This window comes from Gambusia affinis, linkage group LG05 (genome assembly GCF_019740435.1).
Source record: "Gambusia affinis linkage group LG05, SWU_Gaff_1.0, whole genome shotgun sequence".
In the NCBI taxonomy this organism is placed as follows: Eukaryota; Metazoa; Chordata; class Actinopteri; order Cyprinodontiformes; family Poeciliidae; genus Gambusia; species Gambusia affinis.
This window is the reverse complement of record NC_057872.1, coordinates 11,254,251-11,277,277: the sequence shown is the minus strand read 5'-3', so window position 1 is coordinate 11,277,277 and position 23,027 is coordinate 11,254,251. Positions and strand designations below refer to the sequence as shown.

The window sequence follows — 23,027 nt, the reverse complement described above, 5'->3', positions numbered from 1 at the left end:
GTTTGTCCCAACCTAACTCAGAGGAGGGAAATTAATGAATCAATCATATGCTTATAAAGCAGTGACATGAGACACTGGGCATTCCTGAAGTTTTTAAAGGCATAATCTATTTAAAGTTCTGACTTTGAGCAAATTGACCAGTAGAGGGAGGTGTACAACAAGTAAAAGATAAAGTAAGCATAAGGAAGCAATGTTTGAGGTTCCAATTATTATAAGTGTGTTTTGTGAAGCACAAAAATAATTAAATACGTAATTTAATGTATTAATTTATCACTGTTCTCTCAATTATAAACCATATACATTCCAGTGCAAACAGTAGTCCAATCACTAGATTTTGGCAATAGCAGTTTCAAAACCCTGGTATATATCATTGCTAATACTTCATTGGTAACAATGTGCCCCAATTTGCTGGTTGCTGAAAGTGTCTGTCCTCCTTGACACAATCTCAAGACAAAAAGAATAACCTACGCAGCGACTGAAAACAAAGTTGCATTTCCTTCTGCCACTCCTTCTGAGTATATTTTCAGTTTCAACATCAATGGCAAGACATGAAATTATACATAATCGTTTTGTTTATTGGGTGCGATAATGGCACCTTTTAAACCATATCCTTGGATGGGCTAAATTGCCTTGCAATTGCTCTGGGCTGACAACATTTGGAAAATTCTCACAGCAACTCACTGTGCAATTCTCACTGTGTTTTAACATTGTCAACAAGCAGAGCCAAGGTCGAGTCACACAAGTCCTATTGAGCACATCCTCCTACATCATGCACTACAGAAAGTGTACTGTAGTATAGCAGGTGTTACAATGTCGACTAAAACAAAACCTACTTTCAACACATTTGATTGTGCAGGTTGCACTCTTCGAGAGCTGAAACTAGAAACAGGTCACAGTGAATTATTCCTGCGGAAGACAAAGACGACAGGGAGTGATGGCATGATTGTAAATATTTGATCAGAATCATTTTTACTGAGAAAAGTCCCAAGGTTACAGATTACGAACTCCTTTGTATATATATGTTTGGTTTGTTATATAACAAACATATAAATGCCATATTATATGTTTGTTTTGTGTTTGTTAATGTGATGTATGGCTGGTCCACATATTTATCATGGCTGATCGTCAGCAGATATTGAATCTTGTTAATCTATTGTAGACAGTAATCATCCTAAATGTTATCTGCTAGGAATCCATTCCCGGCTAAGAATTTTGAGTGCTTGCGCTTCATACCATTGTAATGAACACTGAAGATTCTTGGTCATGCTTAGAAAAAATTTACACTGTTTCAATTCAGAGAGCTAGAGACAGTTTCAGCATGAATCTATGATCCTAAAACATATACACGCTGTATGCTAAAAGCTGGTGCAATCAATTCTTTCACTGTAATCAGGCTTTACAGTTCAATAATAATCATTTAGCTTTAGTTGTTTACATGGGCGTCTTTATAAACTTTTAGGAAGCCACTAGAATGTGACATACATAGGTCACAAAGACTACATATTTTATTTAAACAATCAAGTGAAGGCATCAAGGTTACGTTTTAAAGTAACAATTTTATTGTTATACTTCAATTTGACAGTACAAAACAAAATCATACAGTCAGAAACATCACCGGGCACAGTACAGCAGCACATGCATACAACTTGGGACAAAAATAACCCTTCAGTGTGTTACATGTACCACAAGTGGGAAAAATAAATGATTGCTTACCTATTGGGGGGAATGGGTTTCTAATGGAACCAAAGAACTCAAAAAGAAAAACAAATTTGAATGTTCTTAGATTTCTCTTTAATATATATATATATATATATATATATATATATATATATATATATATATATATATATATATTTATATATATATATATATATATATATATATTCTTCGTCTTTGTCACTTTCTTATAGTACAATGCAAGTCCCCAAGTTTTACATTTACTTTGCTTAAACATATATATTCTTTTGAACAATTTTATTTATTATATGATACAGTGATAATTTGCAATGTCATTAAAAGAAACACTATTGAAAACAGTCTTAGAATACAGAATAGTCTCGTGTAAATTGTAAAATTAAAGCTAAATGCCTTTCAAAGTAAGTGTGACCGTCAGTACTTTCACATAACGTCCTCGGAGGACAAACACAGATTTAGTGGCAGTGATTTGGTAACAGTTGACTCTTCGAGAAAAATCTCTAAGTAAAAAATAATCTCATTTAAGGAAGCAATATCTGTTCTTTGGTTGATCAAGGATTAATCATCTGTGAGTAGAGAGCCCTCAACAGGTCAAAGTGGGTTTTGCCAGTTTGGTGCGCGAGGTGACGTCTGTGGTAAGGATTCAATTATCTTACTAGTTTTCTGTTCTGTTAGTAATTTTTAAGATATAAGAGTTAGCATTGCTCATTGTGTTCTGGAAGGATCTGCCCTGAGACAGCACAAATATTTTACCACTGCTATGCTGATGACACAGAGCTATAAAGATCGTTTTTGCTAACATTTTTGTTAGCAAAAATGTTAGCAGTTTTTGCTAACATCCATTTGTTAACATGGATGGTTGGTTGTCCGACTACTTATTAACAAATAAATGAGGACAAAACAGAGATTCACCTTTTAGATATTCTGAAAAACTTGAAAAAGCTCATTGAAACACTTTTTTTGATTTGGCTTTTTTTTTTTTTACTTTTGAGTATGACTTTAGACCAGATGTGACTTCAGGTTCTGATCTTCACTTCCAGAGATGCAAGCAATGGAAACTTTTTGTAATAAACAGTGATGAAGAACATGTCTTTGTCTATTACTCTCTAAGCACTCTCCTGCCTCCCCCCCTAATAAGTCACCACCTGAATGTAACTGAGCAAATAGGTCTGAGCCACTGAGCAAATAGGTCTGAGCTACCTATTCGAATGCAATAAAAAGCTTCTCATTTCTGAAACAACTAGATGTAAAGACACACCTTTTTGTGAAAAAGAAGGAGAAGAAGCCATAGATTACTGTGTAATATTGAAGCCTTGTACAGTATGGATTACTGTGTGAGTCTTTCTTTACATTTCAAATAAAATGCTAACGTCATTGTCAGGCAGGTAAAAATGAATTGGATGTAATTAAAAGTTTCCTTTTGGGGGCTCTAGGGTTTCCTTTTATAATATTTTCAATATGTCCATGTCTATATTTTAAAATTATGCTAAAAAAAACCCACTAAGAAAAAAGTTGCAGATGCTATAGCATAATTTGGGTTTTGCGTCACCTAAAGGAATATTGACTGAAAATGTTCAAAAATAAGTATTTGAAAAAAATTAAGCATTGTTTGTAAGTAAGCAATTCTGATGTAAGCAAGTTAAATTCTGTAAGGCTATAGCAATCATAACAGTCTTTAAATTACAAATAATAATTACATAGTCCTGATAGGAACATAGAATAAGTTAGAATTCTTCAGATTAATGATTTTAGTCCTAAATCTCGATCAGGAATAGGAATAATCAAAAATAAAATGCACTTTATTTTTAAGAGAATTAATGCTTTTTGTAGCACCTCTACAACATTATCAATTTTAAAATATTGTGTCCTAAATTGTGCCACTCAACATATCATACAATGTTCACAATATCTTCCTGTGTTCATTCATCAGCAGTAACAATGTTCTACTGTTATAAAGCACGGGGAGGATTTAGCACACTAATATCCAGCAGGCTAAGACTTCCATGCTATTCATTCATGGGCTTTTTGCATTTTACAGAAATAGCAGGCTGAACATCAAATTAACTATTTTACTGAATCCCATTCACGAGCTTGTGGAGAAACAGTAGATAGGGGCCAATGCACAGTTTTACACATCCACTATTAAAATGTAACAACACTACAATTTATGTGGATTTTTTTTTCTCTTTTTTTTTTTTCTTGGCACTTTTAAGCCCTGCATCCTAATCCCTGTGATCAGTTTACATGGCTGTCTTCACTCTTTAGCTCTTTAGGCTTCTATTTTTGCATGCATCCAGCATCCACTCTGACATTCTTCCTCTTTCACTCCTTCCATTTCTCTTTCTGCAGCTCTCAAACGACCAACCAGTGATGCAGCTGTGGGGGGGGGGAAAAGTGCAGCATGCCCTTAAAGTTAAACACTCCATAATTATGACAGAGATCTAACAGTAAACTAGCTTATCATCCGAGAAGTACAAGGGATACATTTTGGAGATCTAACTATGTGCTAAAAAAAAATATTAGGCTCAAGGTTACACTCACAGTGAACTGCCGAACCTCTCCGTTGTCTACCAGATGATGCTCTGTCTCCGGGGTGATGGCATAAGCCAGGCGCTGTTAGGGAAGACTGATTAGTACCTGTTCTTACGCCAGTAAGCCTCACAAACAAAAACGTATCACAGTACCAAAGCAAGCAAAAGATAAAGAAATCTTTTGCTTGCTGTGGATAAAGTTGATTATGGAGGCTTACATCGCAAAACCTTCCTGGAAGTGAGCAGAGCTTGTAGATGGCATACAGTGGAACCATGGTCATTGATGACATGGCCAGGCACCACCCTACCAGGTTAGCCCATTGAGGAAATATGTAGGAGCCGTAATTTGGTGGGTTGAACGTGGCGAAGCTAACCACAACCATGAACTATAAGTGAAGAAAAGTGTAAACACAAAATCCCGACTTTGGAGAATCTTTCCAAAAAACAAAATTTACCAAAGGGCTAAATAGCATTGTTGGTCAAAAACAGAAACACAAGTTTGTATGCATGTCTTTGTACAAGCCAGTAGAATTTAATGTAAGCATCATCCATGTTTATGTTATAAATCACAACTCTACAGTGGATAGGACTCACCAAGAGGAAGCATGGGCTAACAAACTTCCAGCACAGTCTCCAGTACCTTCCTGGTCTGTGACCAATCATCTCCTTAATGTCATCACTGAAACGATCCACTCCTAAAACACACAAAGATGCTTGATGCACCACACAAAGATGCAAACTTTTGGGTGGAACTTGGAGTGAGATAAGGCTGCGGGTTAAACAAGGTGGGAGGAACAAATTTATGCAGGAGCAGAATAGCAATTTCCACAAAACAGAACAAAACAAACCACAACATATGTGCTGATATTTAAGTTCACTCAATAATAATAACCTCAAAATCATCAAAGACTGAAAAACTGATGTTGATGCATATAAAGGTGGTTTCATATATCAACATGTAAATATAGATTTTAGACATGATAATCTGTGTAAATGTAAGATTATGGCTTATTTAAATTTTTTTAGATTGATGGGTTACAAAAATTTTGCTTTGAACGGCCTCAGTTACCTTAATACCAAATGAAAAGTGTCTTTTATAAGAGGGTGTTTAGAGCATCCTCCCCCATTTTATCTCTCTAGTAGTTGAAGACATTCAAAGCACAGTATAAGTAGAATAGTGCAAAAAAAAAAAAAAGCATTATGGAAATTCCCAGTATTACATCTGGAATGAGAGTTATAGGAGAACACTAATTGAGCGATGCTTAAAGTAATTGTGCAAAGGCAGACAAATTCTCTTCTCTCATTCCATTTAATGTTTTTTTTATTTTCTCTCTGTTGAATAACATTCCTCAGTGTAGAACAATATAACCAGTCTGACGACCAGGTATTCAGTTCAACAAATAATTCTGAAATAGTGGATAGCAGAATGAAAGACCACAGTAGCCAGAGGGTCAAGGGTTTCTGTCAGTAGTTATAAGGATATAAAAAAGACCAGCAAAAGCCCATTGAAGCCTCGGGCATGATTTATTGGGCATGCCAAGGTCAAGATCCGGCAAACTGGGGTAATATGCTGACCTCCTTTGCCTGGGGCCTTGGTACTACTCAGGTCTTTATTCACCCCTCCATTTTCTAGGTTAGAAGCCACAGGGGAGGAAAGTCGGCTCACGTCAGTAGTTCTGCCAGATCTTTATCTTATTATTTCACATTTTTGCAATATTTTCTGGCTGTTCATATTTTTTCAATTTACAGAAAACAAATAAAATTGGGGGAAAAAAAAACATAATAATTTGAGACCTTTAGGAAAAAATATAATGTAAATATATATCTTTTTGTATACTGTTTAAACAAAGAATTTAGATTTTAAAAAGTTTTTGGAAAAAAGCTGAACATTGTGGCTGTTCTCTGCGTATCCTGCCTTCTTCCCACACTTCAAAATGATGCTAGGCTATTTGGTCTCTTAAAATTGTCCTTAGAAGTAGGAAGTGGTACAATTTGATATAAAATGTGAGTGTACATACCATGATACCGTGAACTCCATAAATCTAAATCATACTGCCATTGAATCATATTTTTGAAAGAAAAAAATTCACTCATAATGATATCACAGACAAATTTTAATATTCTACTATCCATCCATCCAAGGCAGTTTAAAGAGAGAAGTTGAATAGTTTTAGAATGAGTGGAAAATCTGTGTCTGCTGGTAGAACCTATAAATGCAAAGGAAGAACATACAAATGTCACACACACACACACACACAAAAATAAATAATACCCTGGAAATTATTTGAACAGCAAATTTGTATAATGCAGCTGTGCTAACAATAATGCCGCAGCATAGACCAGAATAAAGATGTCATTAATTTTATGTTAGAATTTATTGGGGAATAATTTCTTCAAAATGTTGTTGGCAACACTTGAATGAAATGTGGCAAAAATGTTTGTGTAATAAATGACTAGACAAACCTCAGCCATAACCACAATGACTAAGGCGACTATGGCAGGTGACAGAAAAAAGGAAGTGCCTGTTCCTGAGCAATGATTTTTATTGTTTGTTGACTCACCACTGCTGAGTGAGCTGAGAGGTAACACAGTCACAGGTCAGACTATCTCTCCATCTGTTCATTTCATAAGCACCACACAAACAGTTTCCCAACAATATGCACAGCGTGGGGACAGAACTGAAGAGGCCAATGCTATAACCTTCTACCTGAAGCTGTTTTATATCTAATAAAAGGCATGTTGTATTGGGGCACACAACACCCAGACCAAGCAATTTCTCTTCAGACCCTTAATAAAGCATCAGCTTTGCTGGTCATGAAAAAAATTAATCAAGTGGCGTCTCTCCTTGTTACTTTAGCTCATCTTTCTCACCGTAGAACCAGGCAATGCCGATGGCTTCAATAAGCACTCCAAAGAGAATCGATGTTCCGGCTGCAAAGTGATCCAGCAGAGTAAACACATACATCCCTCCCTGGAAGAGCAAAAAGAAACACAATTAAATCCACGTAGGTTTTATTTGGCACTGTGAGACATTTCTTTACGAGGTGAACCGCATATGCAAATATTTGTTTCTTGGAAGGACACTGATTGTAATTAAGAGTTTAAGCATTGCGGAGGGGAATATTTTCCACCAAGCAAACAAGTATGCCATGCAAAAAGTCTTCCTGGTAAGAAACTCACATTTGTGACACAGAAGAGGGATATGAGAAATGTTGAAACAACAATAAACAGGGTGAACAGCTCTCTGTGTTTGTGAAGGAATTTGAATTCATCAATCAGCCCAGTGATCACAGACTCCATCCCACCCATCTACAGAGGAATCAGAACAAAACACAAAGTGAGAGAGAATCAGACAGCAGATGTTCACATGAATGTTAAGAGCCAAAAAAAGATTAGAAAAACTGAGAATGGTCCTTTTTACTTTATTGTAGGGTGAGGTTTTTTAGAAATGAGAAATTAGCTTAGATAATATTAAGCTCAATTGGCTCTGATCAGCGTACAGCTGCACAGAAACTTAAGAATCTTATCTTCTCCTGAATTCTGAATATTATATTATAATGTAAAATTACCAATTCATGTTAAAGAAAAACACTCTGCAATGCTGCAATGTTATATGTTTCCAATGAATGTGCAAGAAGCTATTAAATTGGAACCTGTGTTTTCTAGTCTAATGGCACTAATAATAATAATAAAAAATTTTTTTACTATGACTTGTAAGACAAACACACATTGTAACTTTGCTTCTGCTTATGGCAAGAAGAAACAAAATATCTATGTTTTTACATTTTTTATCTTTATACTGTATAAAAGACTGTTCAAGACAAATTGTTATTAGATCAAATCTTTACCAAAAAAAACAAATATTAGAAATCAGGTACAAAATTCTCATTGTCAAATCTCCAACCAATATGCAAATAAATTACCACCAATGTTGCCAATATGATATCACAGTGAATCGTAAACAGTGTTGGTCCCAAATGACGAAGTGAAATAAGAGATGCGGATGAGTGTGTCTGTGTGTGGATGCATACTCACTGCACTGTCAAGACCAAGTGTCAGCAGCATAATGAAAAAAATCACCGCCCAGACTGACGACCCAGGTAAGGTTGCAATGGCTTCTGGATAAATTACAAACACTAAACCAGCACCTGACGAAGAGAAAAATCAAAAAAGTGAACAGAACATCACATACAATGATAGAGCATAACACTAAAGCATTATGACCACTGACAGAAGAAGACCAATGATAATGTTTTTATTGCACACATATTAGCAACAAGTGAAAAAAAAAAGGACAACCATGAAGATTTGATGTAGTTTGACAAACGGCAAAAAATGATGACCAGGCAACTGGACCACAACATAACCAAAAGTGCATCTTTTTTGGGGATGTCCAGTTCTACAGTGATCAATTTATTTCAAAAGCGCAAAGGGAGAGACTGTAGTGAACCGCCAATTGAAGCTTAAATAGCTGGAAAGGGGAATGTCTGGTCTAATAGAAAGGTGTGAAAATAAACAATAAATCACGTTTTGTTTGTTGTTGTTGTTGTTTTTTTGCATATGGGAATACATAGCCATAACATAGTCAAGATGGAAACAATATGCCTTTATGGCAGTGGCCTATTTCAGCAGTACAACATGTCCATGTCAAACATGATTGAGTAATGATAACCAAAAACTAAATCAGATCATGCACTGTTGGAAATTATGTTCTAATCGTATTAGCATATTAAACTAAAAGGTTAAGGTCTTTACAGTAACATACCATCTCTAGCGACTTTATCTAGAGCCACGTTGTGTTTCTGGGACATGTACCCGAGAAAGGAGAAGACAACAAATCCAGAGAAAAAACTTGTCAAAGAGTTGATGGAGCTGGTTATGATAGCATCCCTGGATGAAACAAAACACAATGATTTTATGCAGAATGACAGTATAAAAACAGTTTTTTAGCCAGAGCACAATGACATCCTACCAAACTGATCATATCCATTAAAGAAAATGCCAGCTGCGGGTCCAGGGATTTTTCCTTTACGTACGGCTTTTAAAAATGAAACTGAAGAAATGATGTAGAGAAAGAAATCTGATTGTTTTTCCAGTCATTCTGTTAAGTTGGTAGATGACAAACTACTATTTTGTTGTGTTTGTAAAGTCTGGAGAAAGGTAAGCAGTGAACAGAAATTAATAGAAAGATTCTCAAAAATGATTCTGAATAAAATGTATGTATAATTAGCTGTATCTTTAGCTCTTTGGTGCAATCAAATACTAAGGCTGGACTGTATTGTCTGTCAGCTATCATAAACAATAGAAAGGCAAAAGCGGACATGGAACCTTTTCTTCTGGTTGCTTTCGGATTTTCCAAGAATTTAATACTTTGTCTTGTTAAATTTTCAGCCGCATGGCTTCTTGTCAAACATTCCTTTTTAAGTAGCTTCAAAGGTGATTCTATTTTACCTACTTGTGCAGCAAGCATGCTTGAAACGCATGGCAAGTTCTCCACCCGTGTCTGCCTTGATGAATCCCCACCTGCCTATCGCTGCATACGTGTATGTGTAGGCGTGTGTGTGTGTGTGTGCGTGTGCGTGTGGGGGTGTGTGGGTGTGTGTGTACCTGTAACAGTTGTTGCTGAATTTGTTGTAGCTGGAAAATGCAATTAGCACACCAAACCCCACACCCAGTGAGAAGCAGATCTGTGTTGCAGCCTCAATCCAGACCTGGGGAGCAAAAGAACAAGCACACTCGTATGAAGCGGCAAACAAAAGGTGCAGGAGAGGAAAAAAGCCATTATTTGAGATAATTGCAGGAAACTCATTCAACAGCAGTAGATGAAAGACACATGTGAATACAGGGGGTAATTTTGCAAATTGCTGCTCCATGCATCTATTTAATCTAATTCGCCAATTGCTCCCATAAATTTCTCGGTGTCTCTCCATCAAGGTTCCTCAATCTTGGTCTTGCATGTTTGCTTTTTAAGCTCCATGACACCTAAAATTAGTGACTAGCCAGTCTGTTAAAGCAAAAATAATACAAATTTAGTAATGCCATTAAGGCATTCATTGGTTGCTTGTGTGAGTCAATATAATGCCTACCATAGTTTAATTCTCATATTGGTTCTGAGCAGGAAAGGAAAAAACTACTTTGTGAATATCCAATAAATATTCAAATAATATCTAAAATAAAGAGGTGAATTACCAGAAGAAACTGCATATTTTTGCACACAACTTGAAAATGTTTAGCAGGAAGTTCGTCATTGTAAAAATATATATGTACCAACACTAATATAAAGGTAGAATTATTGTCTAATTGTTGTAAAATACTCTGTGCCTTGCATCTGTTAGCACTGAACATCATCTTTCACTTTAAGTAATTTCAAATAGCTACAATATTAGTCTGTACACCTACTTTCTATAATGCAGTGCATAAGGCAACCTAATAGAGAGCTGATCCATCTCTTGGCACCTCTATAAAGTTGTGTTTAAAGTAAGAAAATAAGTAAATTTTTTATTAAGGGAACAAAATCTCAGTAAAAAAAAAGAGAAATATCAATCTTTAAGTGCCTTTTTTAAGTGGGAGGGGGATTCCATGTAAATAAATAAATGTTTTGATCCAAGTCAGAGGTGGTGCAATTATTTGTACCACTGCTGCCAGTAGTTTGTACATTCTCTTGCTGCCTGTGGCTTTTTCAGCATAAAGTATGAGGAAAGACTGACCTTAGACTAGTTCTCCTTCCACTGTTTCTTTCTTACTCTAGTATTAAGGTATGGGGATCCAGATGACCGTACGCTAACAATTTTCACTTGTCTAGCAGACGTCACCAGATTTTAAGAGATTGCTTTAAAGAATCCATGATGCCACTGACTCTAACAAAGGTTAAAAGAGCATTTAGAGAAGTACAGGCCCACAATGTCAGATTTGTCACCATACAAAGCGGTGAAGATGCCTTTCACCGCTAGGACATTTGGCCAAAAGACTTGATTCGATCGAAGCACCTGGTTACTGTTACAGTCCCAGTAAAGGTTTACAAAGTCCACATGTTTGCATTTGCAATGATAGGACAGATAAGGCTGTTTTTTTTTTTTCTTTTTTAGCATTACTGGTAATAACTACTAATTAAAAGTTCCTAGATACTCTGACCAACATGAAGAATAAAAAGTATGAAACTTTTACATGTGCCAATTGGGATTTTATCGACCCAATTTCCACTCCAATAAATTCTCACCAAAAAGGTTTGACATTTCTAAGATTTTCTGTGATTGTTTGTGAAAAATAGCTTAATTAGCTTTCAAGTGTTTAACTCATCTGTACCAAAAGTGAGTTGGCACTCTATCTTAGAAGGTTCAAGCTGGTGTTTAAAGAACATGTAATACTTTCTCAGATTTCAAACTTCTTGTCAAGTTGTAGGTTTGTGCCAGAGAAAACAAAAATAAACAGACAAAACATGAAAATGTCAAAGCATTCCTTCAGTGGAGCTCTCAGCCACCACTGTCCTCCCCACGTAGCTTCCCCTTCTAATCTCCCTTGTATCCGTCTGCTGATCTGTCTGGACTCACCTTGGCATCGCAAAGTCTCAGGAAGTCGACAGAGAGGTATGCTTTAATGCCGTCGATGGCTCCAGGCAGAGTTACTCCACGGAACAGGAGCACGGTCAGGACCAGATAGGGCATGGTGGCCGTGATCCACACAACCTTAAAGAGTCACACGACATACATGCTCACCACTTGCGGATAACCCAAACCTTTACAAATAAAAGCTGGCAGACAAACATTTAACTAAGAGTAATAAAGCTTTTAGCTTCACAATTTTATGAATTCTAGACTCAAGATAGTTGTGATCATTTCCATGTTTCTTTTATTTTACCAATGTGTGCTGTATGTCCTACCTTGCCAGAGGTCTTGACTCCCTTCCAGAGGCTAAAGTAGAGCAGAATAATCACAACAGCCAAACAGGAAGTCAACTGCCAGCGTGGACGTCCAAGGTCATCAATACCATTACTGTCTTGAATATGGAGGACCCCTCGTCTGGGAAACGGAACGTCCAGTTTAGGAACATGACCAGAGACACCAGCTGTATGTCATATCTTGAAAATAGTTGACACTGCTTTTTCCACTGTGCCAAATGCAGAAATCCTAAATGTCTCTAAACTGAAAAGGTTTTATCTTCTGCTAAAATGACAAATGTGAAGGGCTACTGCCCAACATATAACCTGATTTTGTGGGGAAGGCTTTTTTTTTTTTTTTTTTACTAAAATGTTAAGCAGCAATCAAAGTATTGGAAATTATCACCATCCACTAACTAATACAACAGGTGTGAGTAAAACTGACTGTTGTTTTCTAACAAAGTCAAGTTTAATTAAATTTAGATTTTGAGTAAATTCTTGAATGTGTTGAGAACTCCCCAGAGAATTTATTTTCTGACAACATGTGCTGAGAGAAATTCAATGCAACAGTGGAGAATACCAATACCTAAACAAACCAATGTCTGGATTTGGTAGCTCACTAAGTGCTCACTTCATTGCTGAACAATAGATCACATAAGACTAAAGGATATTTGTGCAGACAGCATGAATTGACCAGTTGTAAAAAAAATCTGGCATTTTATAAATAATGCATGCTGAAACATCAATGGATTACTTGTGAAAGTAACAGATTTTGTGGTGTACATTCACACTTGATTGTACACGCCTGTGTTAAACACATCACCTGAAAGTACGCATTTTAACATCATATTTTTTTATAATTTGGTTTAAGTCTTCAATCAACATAAACGTTAAAAGAGAGACCAGTATCATTTATTGAGCTGTTGTGGTCAAATTGTTTGCAGGTGGCTCAGTGAAAATAGCACACTGCCACTTCACACAGAGCTATCAGGGATGAAGAGCTTTGACTGTCACAACAGAACGACCCCCTACATGCTGGAACAGAGGACACCTGCTCAGCTTTATAATGGAGGTGATATCAGCCAACTAAAACTTCAGGATATAAGCACATGACATTGTCCTCTGAGTAGGCTAACTATTGTCCATCCATTGTCCAACACGTTTATTTATATCCCTATAGGGTCGCAAGGGCTGCTGGTGACTATCTCCAGCAGCCAATGGGCAAGAGGTGGACACTCTGGACAGGGTCTCCAATCCATCGCAGATACTGACTGTCAGTAAACTCTTAAGTTTAGTTAGGTTTAAGGGAGGCAAAATATATTTGAATCCAACAAATTAGAACCGGAGGTCAACTAAACTTACTCAAAGTACTCTTGAGCAGGTGTGGCTTTGTAAATGTCGCCGACGGAGCTGTTGTCGGCCCAGTCTGAGCAGTTTGGGCTGTTCCAGGTGTTGTTACAGTGGACCCATGGCAGCTCGTGGGTGAATGAGGAGAAGAGGTAAAACAGCGCCCAGGAGATGATGACATTATAGTAGAAACCAACATAAAGGGAAATGAGAATCACTGTGAAGCCAACACCTGGAGGGGACAGAAATGATATCACACTCATTATATTGAATATGGCTAGACAACAAATCATTAATTTAAAAACATATTGCAATAAACGCATGATCAATATCAACAGATAATATTCACTGAATTACAATCCAGAACCGCATAGCATTCTGGGAGATGTTGACAGAAGAAAGGCTTTATCTGCTCAACCTCTCAGGGCTAGCAAACCAAATGTAATCCAATTTGGGATTAATAAAAAATTTACAACATTACTATTTATATTGAGCCCCTTTACTCTGATCCAGTTAAATATAATGTTGTATGACTAATTCTCTCTTTAAAGATCTCACAGTAGCCAAAAGAAATATAAGTTCTTAAATGTTCCTATAAAGTTTATTTTAGACATCCAAGTAGTGGTAAGATTCTTGAAATTTATTCTAGAAAGTTCATAAATGTTTTGTAGATCGTTTTATAATAAGTAGAGTTAAGTATAAGATATTAAATTAGGAATTAGAATTACAGAAAGGCATTACTAGCAGGGTTCAGACAAACGGATTACTTGTTGATAAAAAGGTTCAGTCACAATTGTAACCAACTCTAAAATGTTAATGAACGTAATTTAGAGTTGTGTGTAGAGGAATGAACCTTACAGATGTACAAATATCTCCAAGGGAGCCCACAAATAAGGCTTTTTGGGTGTAATGGACACAAAAAGACAGGAATCGTGTGTGTGTTTTGTTTGTATCTCTATTGTATTCACAAATCAGGACCGCTTTTTGGACTATTTTTGAATGTGATGGATGGATACTTAAATAACAGCTTTTAACGTCTTGGGAGAGAAAAAACAAAACAAAAAAACTGCCATCCCACTGAACCTGCATAGTATTTTAAATCAGGCTGTTTTATAGACTGTCTATATATTTCTGAGCTGCAATTTCTACCATGTGCAGAAAATACACTCTGCTTCCATTAATGTGTGATGGAGGACAAAGCATATCCACTACAACAAATTAAACTAGCATTATATTTGCCTTTCCAAAAACTTTTGACATTTTAAGTTTTTTTTCCTTGTTATATCTTACACTAATGCTTGAAAAAAGATTTCACGGCAAAAAACAGCAACTTTTGCCTTTCTGTGAGCATATATTCATCTGTAAAGTACGCCTGCGGTCTAGAACAAAAACCAAAAACTGAACTTTTAAAGACAAACGCTTTATGCCTTAATTATCAGCACATCTGCCCTTTTCCTAAATCTGAAGCAGTGTCCAGTCTTCTAAGGCTGCAGTTAATTGTTGACCTTTGCTAAGAAGCCTGACCACAACTGGAGTTTATTGATATCTTTGTAACGTGGATGTGATATTTGTCCACAGAGCGAATCCTCTTATTAGCGCCGCGTGATGCCATGCTATCTCTCAATCACCGGTTTTCACTTCTTTTCTTCAAACGCATTGATCCTGAGAGGAAACCAGCTTGCTGATCAGAATAATTACTGTCAATACGGGCATGCGTACGTGCATTTGAATAATTACTGTTATCCCCCTGCAGCGAGAGAAGCGTGTTATTAGAACGTCAACATACACAGTGTGGTCCCTGACAGGGGGCCCACACTCTTAGACAATCATACTGTAGACAGAAGCATGCACAATGTAGTAATACGAAACAAAACCGAACACCGTGAAGCAACAAATGCTCCACTAGTATTTTATTTCCCAAGCACATCTGAGTACAAAGCAAAGAACTGAAACATAAATTTAGATCATTTTCTTCAAATTACCAAAGAAATCTTCCTGAAAATGAATAAGATTGAAACTACAAGAGACTGAACAAAGATAAAACCACAAACATTATATATTTTTTTTCAACCTATGACTGGGATCAAAAACAAAAATGGGTCCAAATGTTTGCGTCTCCATTAGCGTATGTTTGAATTGGCATTCTCCTAAAACCGTGCTTTGCTTAACGATGTGTTGAAAGGTACTCAGCGAGAGAGCGTGTCAGCCAGAATCACCCCGATTGGACAATCATGGAAGGAGGCTAAAAGCCCAATTTTCATTTGCTTTCCATCTGAGTGGCAACAGAACCTGATGTTCTGGGGGATAAATAATGCCTGTCGCTGCTCAACGAGGAGACAGGCGGACAAAAGAGACTGGCATGTGGACAGGCAGGCATGTGGGCAGACACACGGAAAGCAAAACATGCAGATTTCGGGAGGGGGGCTGTCAAATAAGAATGCAGGCAAATGGACATACAGAAAGATGAAAAAGAAAACATAATTACAAACATTTTTATTGTGCAAGTGCAAATGTTCCTGCACCAGCAAGAGTGAGAAAAGGATTTGAAATTTAAATCAGTGTTTATTTTTTACTTTTACTTTAAGACCAAGGTTTTGAATAGAAAATCTTGGAAGAGATCACTTAGACTAACAAGTGGAGGATAGTTCAGCTGAGGACATTATGGGGTCTGGGTAATTTAATCTGAAGTTTAAGTAATCACCATTTAATTCTGAGGAGAGTGACCAAACACAGAAGTCCTGTTTTTTTAAATATTACCATCACCATCTAACATTCTTAAAGTGATGCTATCCATGTCTTTTTTTAAAAATCTGCACTGAAGATTACCTTTAAAGATGGGACAAATCTTCCAGACGCCTGCTGCCCCCTCTCTGTTGTACTGCCCAAGAGCCAGTTCCATGTAGAAAAGAGGCATCCCTGCTATCACCATAAAGAACAGGTACGGGACCAGGAAGGCTCCTGCACAAAATCAATAACTCAATAAATAATCAATCAATCAATCAATCAATCAATCAATCAATCAATCAATCAATCAATCAATCAATCAATCAATCAATCAATCAATCAATCAATCAATCAATCAATCAATCAATCAATCAATCAATCAATCAATCAATCAATCAATCAATCAATCAGATAGATAGATAGATAGATAGATGAATGAATGAATAGATGAATGAATGAATAGATAGATGAATAGATGAATGAATAGATAGATAGATAGATAGATAGATAGATAGATAGATAGATAGATAGATAGATAGATAGATAGATAGATAGATAGATAGATAGATAGATAGGCATTTACCTCTTTACCCTCTTAAAGAGCACCTAAATAAATCACAATACTAAGAGTTTATAAAGTTTGTTCTTCAACTGATGCTTGTGTAATAAATGTATGTTTGTGTCTTGGCATTTTAAAAATCTCACAAGAATCTCACTAAACTATCAAAAAGATTTAAAAATAACTTTTTTAAAAATATGAATATGATCTGGTTGGAAGGTATGCTGGAAAAACGTACAACTGCAAATTGGTTGGATCTATTTATACCAAAATAAATCCAACCAATTTGTTTATGCAGCAGTTCATAAATATTCTGTACATAAGGTTCTATCAATTAGGGTAAAATTACATCAATATCATGACACATGACAAAGAAAAATGTCATATTTTGACAACATGCAAAATAGTTGAGACTTAAATAAATGATTCATACTCATTTCTACATAAGAAAGAAAATGTAATTCATTTTGTTGACAAGACTGTTTTATATTTATTTCTTTTTTGTCCATTTGATTGACAGTAAAACCATTAATTAATGCCTGAATATGCCTGCTGCATTGCCAAAGTATGGGACTAAATGCTTAAAATCTGAATATTATTTTAAAAAAGTGTTTGTATTTTTCTTACTTGGTCAGCTTGGTTAAAATCAAATATAACAGTTCGGTTCTCAATGTGCAGCTAGCCTATGGCACATGCTATATGTCAGCCCTTAACATGGCTAGAATACCATTTCATTTTTAGCCAAAGCACCATGTACAGCCTCTAAGCATAATGACAGCTCTATGTTAAACAGCCATAATTAGTGACACTGATTGTTAGAGCTAATCTATGCAGAGCAGCTGTGGTGTTTTTCCTCCTAGTTTGATCTCAGCTAACGCTTGAATAAAAAAAAAGTGTATATAAATGAATATATATATACACAAACGCCAGTCCGCCTGTCATCATGGACAAGCCCATAGGACTTGTGCAAGGTAAAATAAATAATACAACTCTGCATCTGTTTAACTTCCGTCCTTGCACCAAAAGCAGCCTTTAGCCTTTTTCTCCTCACCTCCTCCGTTTTTGTAGCAAAGGTAGGGAAATCTCCAGACATTTGCAAGATCCACGGCAAATCCGATCACAGACAGGAGGAAGTCGATCTTCTTTCCCCAGGTCTCTCTTTCCTCCTCCCCAGAGGAGTTAGTCTGGGCCGGAGCTACTAAGGTGGTGGAGGTGAACTGGACCCCGTTCTGCTCCTTTACAAGGATCAGCTCCACCTGAGGGACCAGGCTTTGTCATAAGTTTACATTTTACAAAAAAAAAACAAAAAACAACATGAAGTAGATTTTTCAAAAAGTGAGCAAAGAAACAGCTCTAAAACATCCCCCCATCCCCTTCTTCCTGGCGTGTACTTCTCAAATGCAACATCTATGTTCAATGTAGATCTACATGAGACGAGATCATGCAGACGTACACTGACACATGGAAATGAGTTCGCTGAACCAGTTTCAATCTCCTCCCTGGATTTCTCAAGCATAACAGATGGTGCCTCTCACCTCCAGTGCATGCACCAGCCAAAGGTTTTAGTCATTTCACCCGCAACTTACAAACACTGATACAGACTAAAAAATAATAACAGGAATTAATGGATAAAACTTCTAAAATTTATCAGTAGTTTCACAAAATATTTCCCATTTACCTTTATTAAAACTATCCCTCAGTTATGCCCTTACCTCTTTGGGACCCATGGCGTTCGGAGAGGATTTTTCTGATGCTGCAAGAGAGGACATCACTTCAGCTGCGAGGTGCCAGTAGGACGAGCAAAAGGAAGTACAGGTGTAGCCGATGAGTCTTGAACGCAGAGTGACACAGAAAATACACACAAAAAAGAGAGATTAATTATTCCCTTTACAAGAAATCAGGTTAATGATACCAACTTAGACAGCTTCCCCTGAGACGCAGCACACTGCTGCCATCAAGTCACAATGAATGAAATTGAAAGATAAGCGTTTCACTGGTTTGAAATAACATCACGTCTAAGTATGAATGTTAGTAAAATTTCCAACATTTAAAAAGTCACCGGTGGGCAAATCCATAGCATTAATCCAACTTATGAAGCACATGGTTTGAATTGAACGTAGAGTGAACAGAGCATGGAGAAAAACAACATGGACTGAAGGGGTCTGGACTGAGAGTGACAAGAGGAGATAGAAGAGCTTTTTGAAAAGGTTATCACTTCATGATGGCCATTTTGTGCACATGTCTGGACCACAGTCTCTCAGCATGATGTGTACCAGAAATATCCCAACATACAGTGTTTTTTCTTTTTTTTTTTTTTTAAATAAAAAAAGGAGTAAATCAGGAATCAAGATATTGTTTTCAACTAGTGTTTTTAAAAAATGAAATCTGCTTTTAAAAATGCTTATGTAATTTTTCTTGAAGTTTAATTAATTAGGATTCGTCAAAATTGCAAAATACAGTGAGGTGTACCTTAACTTTTCTTTCAAAACTATGTCGATTACAGCTGCATATTACAACCAAAAGACAAAACACATTTTCAAAACGAATAACTTTACTAAAGCAAATCACTTACCTTTTCTAAAATGACAAATCTCCACCAGTCGCCAAACCTGGATGATTTAATTCCGGTGTTTATGCTATTCAGTCTGGTGCAGATTGATGGTGACCATCTTTGTGCAGACCTTCTCCAATAAGTTACACCAGGACCAAGGATTTCAAAATTTAAGCAAAAACACAAATCAACATTGGCTGAAAGAAATGCGAAGAGGATTAAGACAGAGAATATATATGCATATATATAAAAAAAAAAGATGACAGGAACTGGCAATCTGATGAGCTGTGGAAATATCTCCCACCCTCCTGGTCGCTGGTGGCAAGACACAGAGATCAGAGCACCCTGTGGTCTTATATGGAGATCTGTCTGCAGGACCTCTCTTGAAATATGAGGAACAATCAACAACACTCCCCCATCACCGTCACTCTGCTCCCTCCCTCTGCCCTCACATGAGCTTCATTCGTTCCTGCTGCTCTCTCGCCCATCACTGCATCTTCTTACCTGATGTGAAAATTTACCCGTCTCTTATCTGTATTACGTACATCTGTCTGGTAAAAGCTATAAGACTTGTGCGCAGACATTAACACAAGGCTTCAACATAAGTGATCCGTGAGGATCGTGGTTCATTCTTTTTTGGCCTAATGGGAAGAAGAGCAAGAGCAAAACTCAAGTCGAGGGCCAACAGTTGCTGTAAATGCCATCAAAAACTTAATTTGGTTAAGTTAGTTTCAATAAGTGAAACTTTTATTTTTTAAATTTGTCAAACAGAAATATGTGCTGTTTCTCTTCGTTTTGACAAGTATCGCAACTAATAAAAAACCCAAATTCTGTTGAAATGTTAGATAAGATGTAAGAAAAGCTGAACAAAGCAATTTTATATGCATGACACATTTTTGACAATAAGCCATTTAAAGTGTTAATATGATCAGGAGGAAAATAGAACAACCAAATGAGCAAAAACAAACATTACTTTGCTGTGGCAACGCAGTGGCAAATATGTTCTAGTTGTTTTTAACAGAAAGCAGCTCTAAACAAATGGACTTTTAGCCTTGATTTGATGTCTGATATTTATAGTTTCCACTGATATGTCAGATATTTGTGTATTTTTATGTCCTTCAGATCCACAGACCTGCTGAAAAACAGCAGGTATGCTGAAGCAGCCAAGATTTATTTCAATCTTTTATAAATAAAACATAGTTTTGCAGTTTTCTTGGAAGTTTTAAAAAGGTATTTTTGAATCAAATTAAAAGTTTGATTCAAACTTTTAAAAATGGGATGCTGCTGCTCTTTTGATTCTAGTTAATGCAGAGTAGATTTGAAGACCTGAGTGACCTGGAGAGTTGATAGAATGGCAAGAAATGTTTGATGTGTTTTGGTGCCAAACCACCCAGAAAATTATAAACTAAAAATAATATCTTAATGTCTATTCTCCAAGCTACAGGGGAATTCAGACTGTCTGCATTGGTGGGTCTGATTTTTCTTGTCTTCCTGTTGGCAGTCTGCTAGTAAATCAGATTCATTTATATCAAGATAATTAAACTTGGTATTGGCACTTTTGGGAGTGTGGACACGTGCCAAATACAGTTTGTTAGTAGATGGAAGAATGTGCAAATGGCTGAGCTGAGTGTGGATTTAATAAAACACAGTGGACCATGATAAGATCATTTCCTGGGATATTGAACTAATTATTAACATGAACGGGAAAAAGATAGTTAAAAAAAATCTCCAATTACTTAATTTTCTATAATGAATCTAAGTTTCACTTTAAATTAAATCACTGAAATAATTTTCTGAGTTGTATTTCATTTCATATTCTTGAATGGCTGAATGTAGTGTTAAGCACACTGAGGTCTTATTGGCTTGATAAAGTGCTATACAAGTACAGGGCACTTACATTTACCATGTAAGACTTAAAATGCACACCTTCAAAAAGGTTTGTGTTTAAGAGGCTCATCATCTCAATACTCAGAACAAATAAAAGCATTTTAAGGAATTTGACTTCGCAAATTTAAACAATGGAAAAAGTAACCGTCAACATAACGCTACCTGCTATAAACCCATTTCCCCTCTTTGCCCTGGTCTCCACTTCCTCCAACTCAGTGACCAACCAACATGCCTTGCAGAACCATAAATCTCATTATGTGTCATGTTCAGCGGCTTAAACACAATAATTCCCAACATCCGGGCCTTTCCCGTTTCCAGCTCAACCAAAACAGGATCAGGACATCAAATAACACAATCAGCTCTCGCGCCACGGAAGGATTTAAGACCCGTCGTATCCACAATGACAGGCTCTTGTATGCAAGCCAATCAAGTTGATCAATTGGCCACTAATCCCTAAATCTGCTGCCTCCACAATGTGTGCACCTTTAAAGTGCAACCATCAATCAATCCTCAGGCCTTATAGCAGAAATTGTTGGGTCAATGCAAGTCGTGCTGGAAATATGAGATTTCGAATGGAGCTTAATCGAGTGTCTTGTTTTTATATATGCAACAGCTGAGACCCAGTGAGAAAGAGAGCCAGAGCAAGGAGGGAGCAAAGGAGGTGAAGACAAATGAAGTGGAAAGGTGAAATGGGGAAGGATGCATAGCTAGGAATGAAAGGAAAACATAGGCAAATAAATAGCTGGAGAGCAACACACCCTTTATGTATTTTTTTTCTCCATTCTTACTTTTGTTCTGCTTGGAAAACAGTTCAGAACATTCCTTTTTTCTGACTAGTGTCTGGTTTTACAACAAAAGAAGACAAAAGGAACAAAAGATTAACAAGGACAGTTATGTACATGACATGGCTGGCACTTATTTGAGACAATTAAAACTTTGCTTCTCAAGCCCAGACAACCATGTCAGGTACAGAAAAACACACTGCAGGTCTCATTTCACAATTCAGTTTTCGACTGCACAAACTCATCTCAAATATTATCCTAAAGCGCTTTACAAGTCAAACAACCCTGGCTTGTTTAAAAAAAATACTTATGCTCCATTAAATCATTTCAACAGATAAAATTAAGTTACATACAAGCCAATTTGATAATAGCTTCAGTGAATGCCATCCACCAATTCAGCTAAATTTGTCCAAAATCTGATTTTTGTTTATGGACATAAAACGTAAGAAATAAAAAAAAATACAAGGATGCAGAATAATAAAGTAGTTCTGCATCAGAGAGCATAAAAAGTAAATAAATAAAAAAATAACCTAAGGAGGCAATGAATTAGTCAAAATAATAATAATAAAAAAGTCAATAAATTTAGCACCAACAACATTCAAATTAGTCATTTGCAAGTTTTCTGATAAAATCAACTGACGAAAAAAAAAATACTTGATATTTTTCCGCCTCACTACATGTTAACATTTGTTGCAATACAACAAAATTCCCAATAAATCTTTCCTTTTCACAAACCTCGTTTGGGATTTTATAGTAAAAGTGGAAGATAACAGCAAGACATGGCAACTGAAGTCATCCAATTTTAATGTGCAAAGGCTCTGGGTGTGTTGTAAAGACAAGCAGATTTTAAAGTAGATGAAGTGTCTAGAAACTCCCTCCACTATTTACACCTACAAGAAAGGGTAAAACTTAAGTCTGTAGCATAAAGCTAGTGCCTTCAGAAATGAACAGCAGTTCATCAAGTCCTCACAAGAGGGAGACATTAAACAACTGTCGAGTATTTTCCTTTCCCTTAAACTACATTGGTTCAAATGAGCATTTCTGATTTTTCTTGATAGAATGAAACTGAAAAAAAGAC

At 36.5% G+C, this 23,027-nt stretch overlaps 1 protein-coding gene across 1 annotated transcript; it reads right to left on the bottom strand.

Moving 5' to 3' along the window:
- Positions 1 to 2,908: 2,908 nt before the first annotated feature.
- Positions 2,909 to 19,613, bottom strand: slc6a3 (solute carrier family 6 member 3). The gene is made up of 16 exons (XM_044117075.1): positions 19,302 to 19,613; positions 18,442 to 18,559; positions 17,781 to 17,985; positions 16,273 to 16,404; positions 13,462 to 13,678; positions 12,103 to 12,241; positions 11,774 to 11,908; positions 9,834 to 9,937; positions 8,992 to 9,116; positions 8,262 to 8,374; positions 7,407 to 7,535; positions 7,098 to 7,197; positions 4,821 to 4,921; positions 4,445 to 4,612; positions 4,237 to 4,308; positions 2,909 to 4,071 (listed from the first exon to the last, which is right to left on the bottom strand). The coding sequence occupies exons 2-16, from the start codon at positions 18,496 to 18,498 to the stop codon at positions 4,048 to 4,050; spliced, it is 1,821 nt and encodes a 606-aa protein (XP_043973010.1). The 5' UTR covers positions 18,499 to 18,559; positions 19,302 to 19,613; the 3' UTR covers positions 2,909 to 4,047.
- Positions 19,614 to 23,027: the final 3,414 nt, after the last annotated feature.

Excerpts from the sequence above, each read along its gene's own strand:
- slc6a3 (XM_044117075.1), bottom strand. The coding sequence starts at position 18,498 with ATGTCCTCTCTTGCAGCATCAGAAAAATCCTCTCCGAACGCCATGGGT. Across the intron at positions 12,242-13,461 it reads CCTGCTCAAGAGTACTTTGA|ACGAGGGGTCCTCCATATTC; the intron begins GTAAGTTTAGTT and ends TCCGTTTCCCAG. Across the intron at positions 11,909-12,102 it reads GAGTCAAGACCTCTGGCAAG|GTTGTGTGGATCACGGCCAC; the intron begins GTAGGACATACA and ends TGACTCTTTAAG.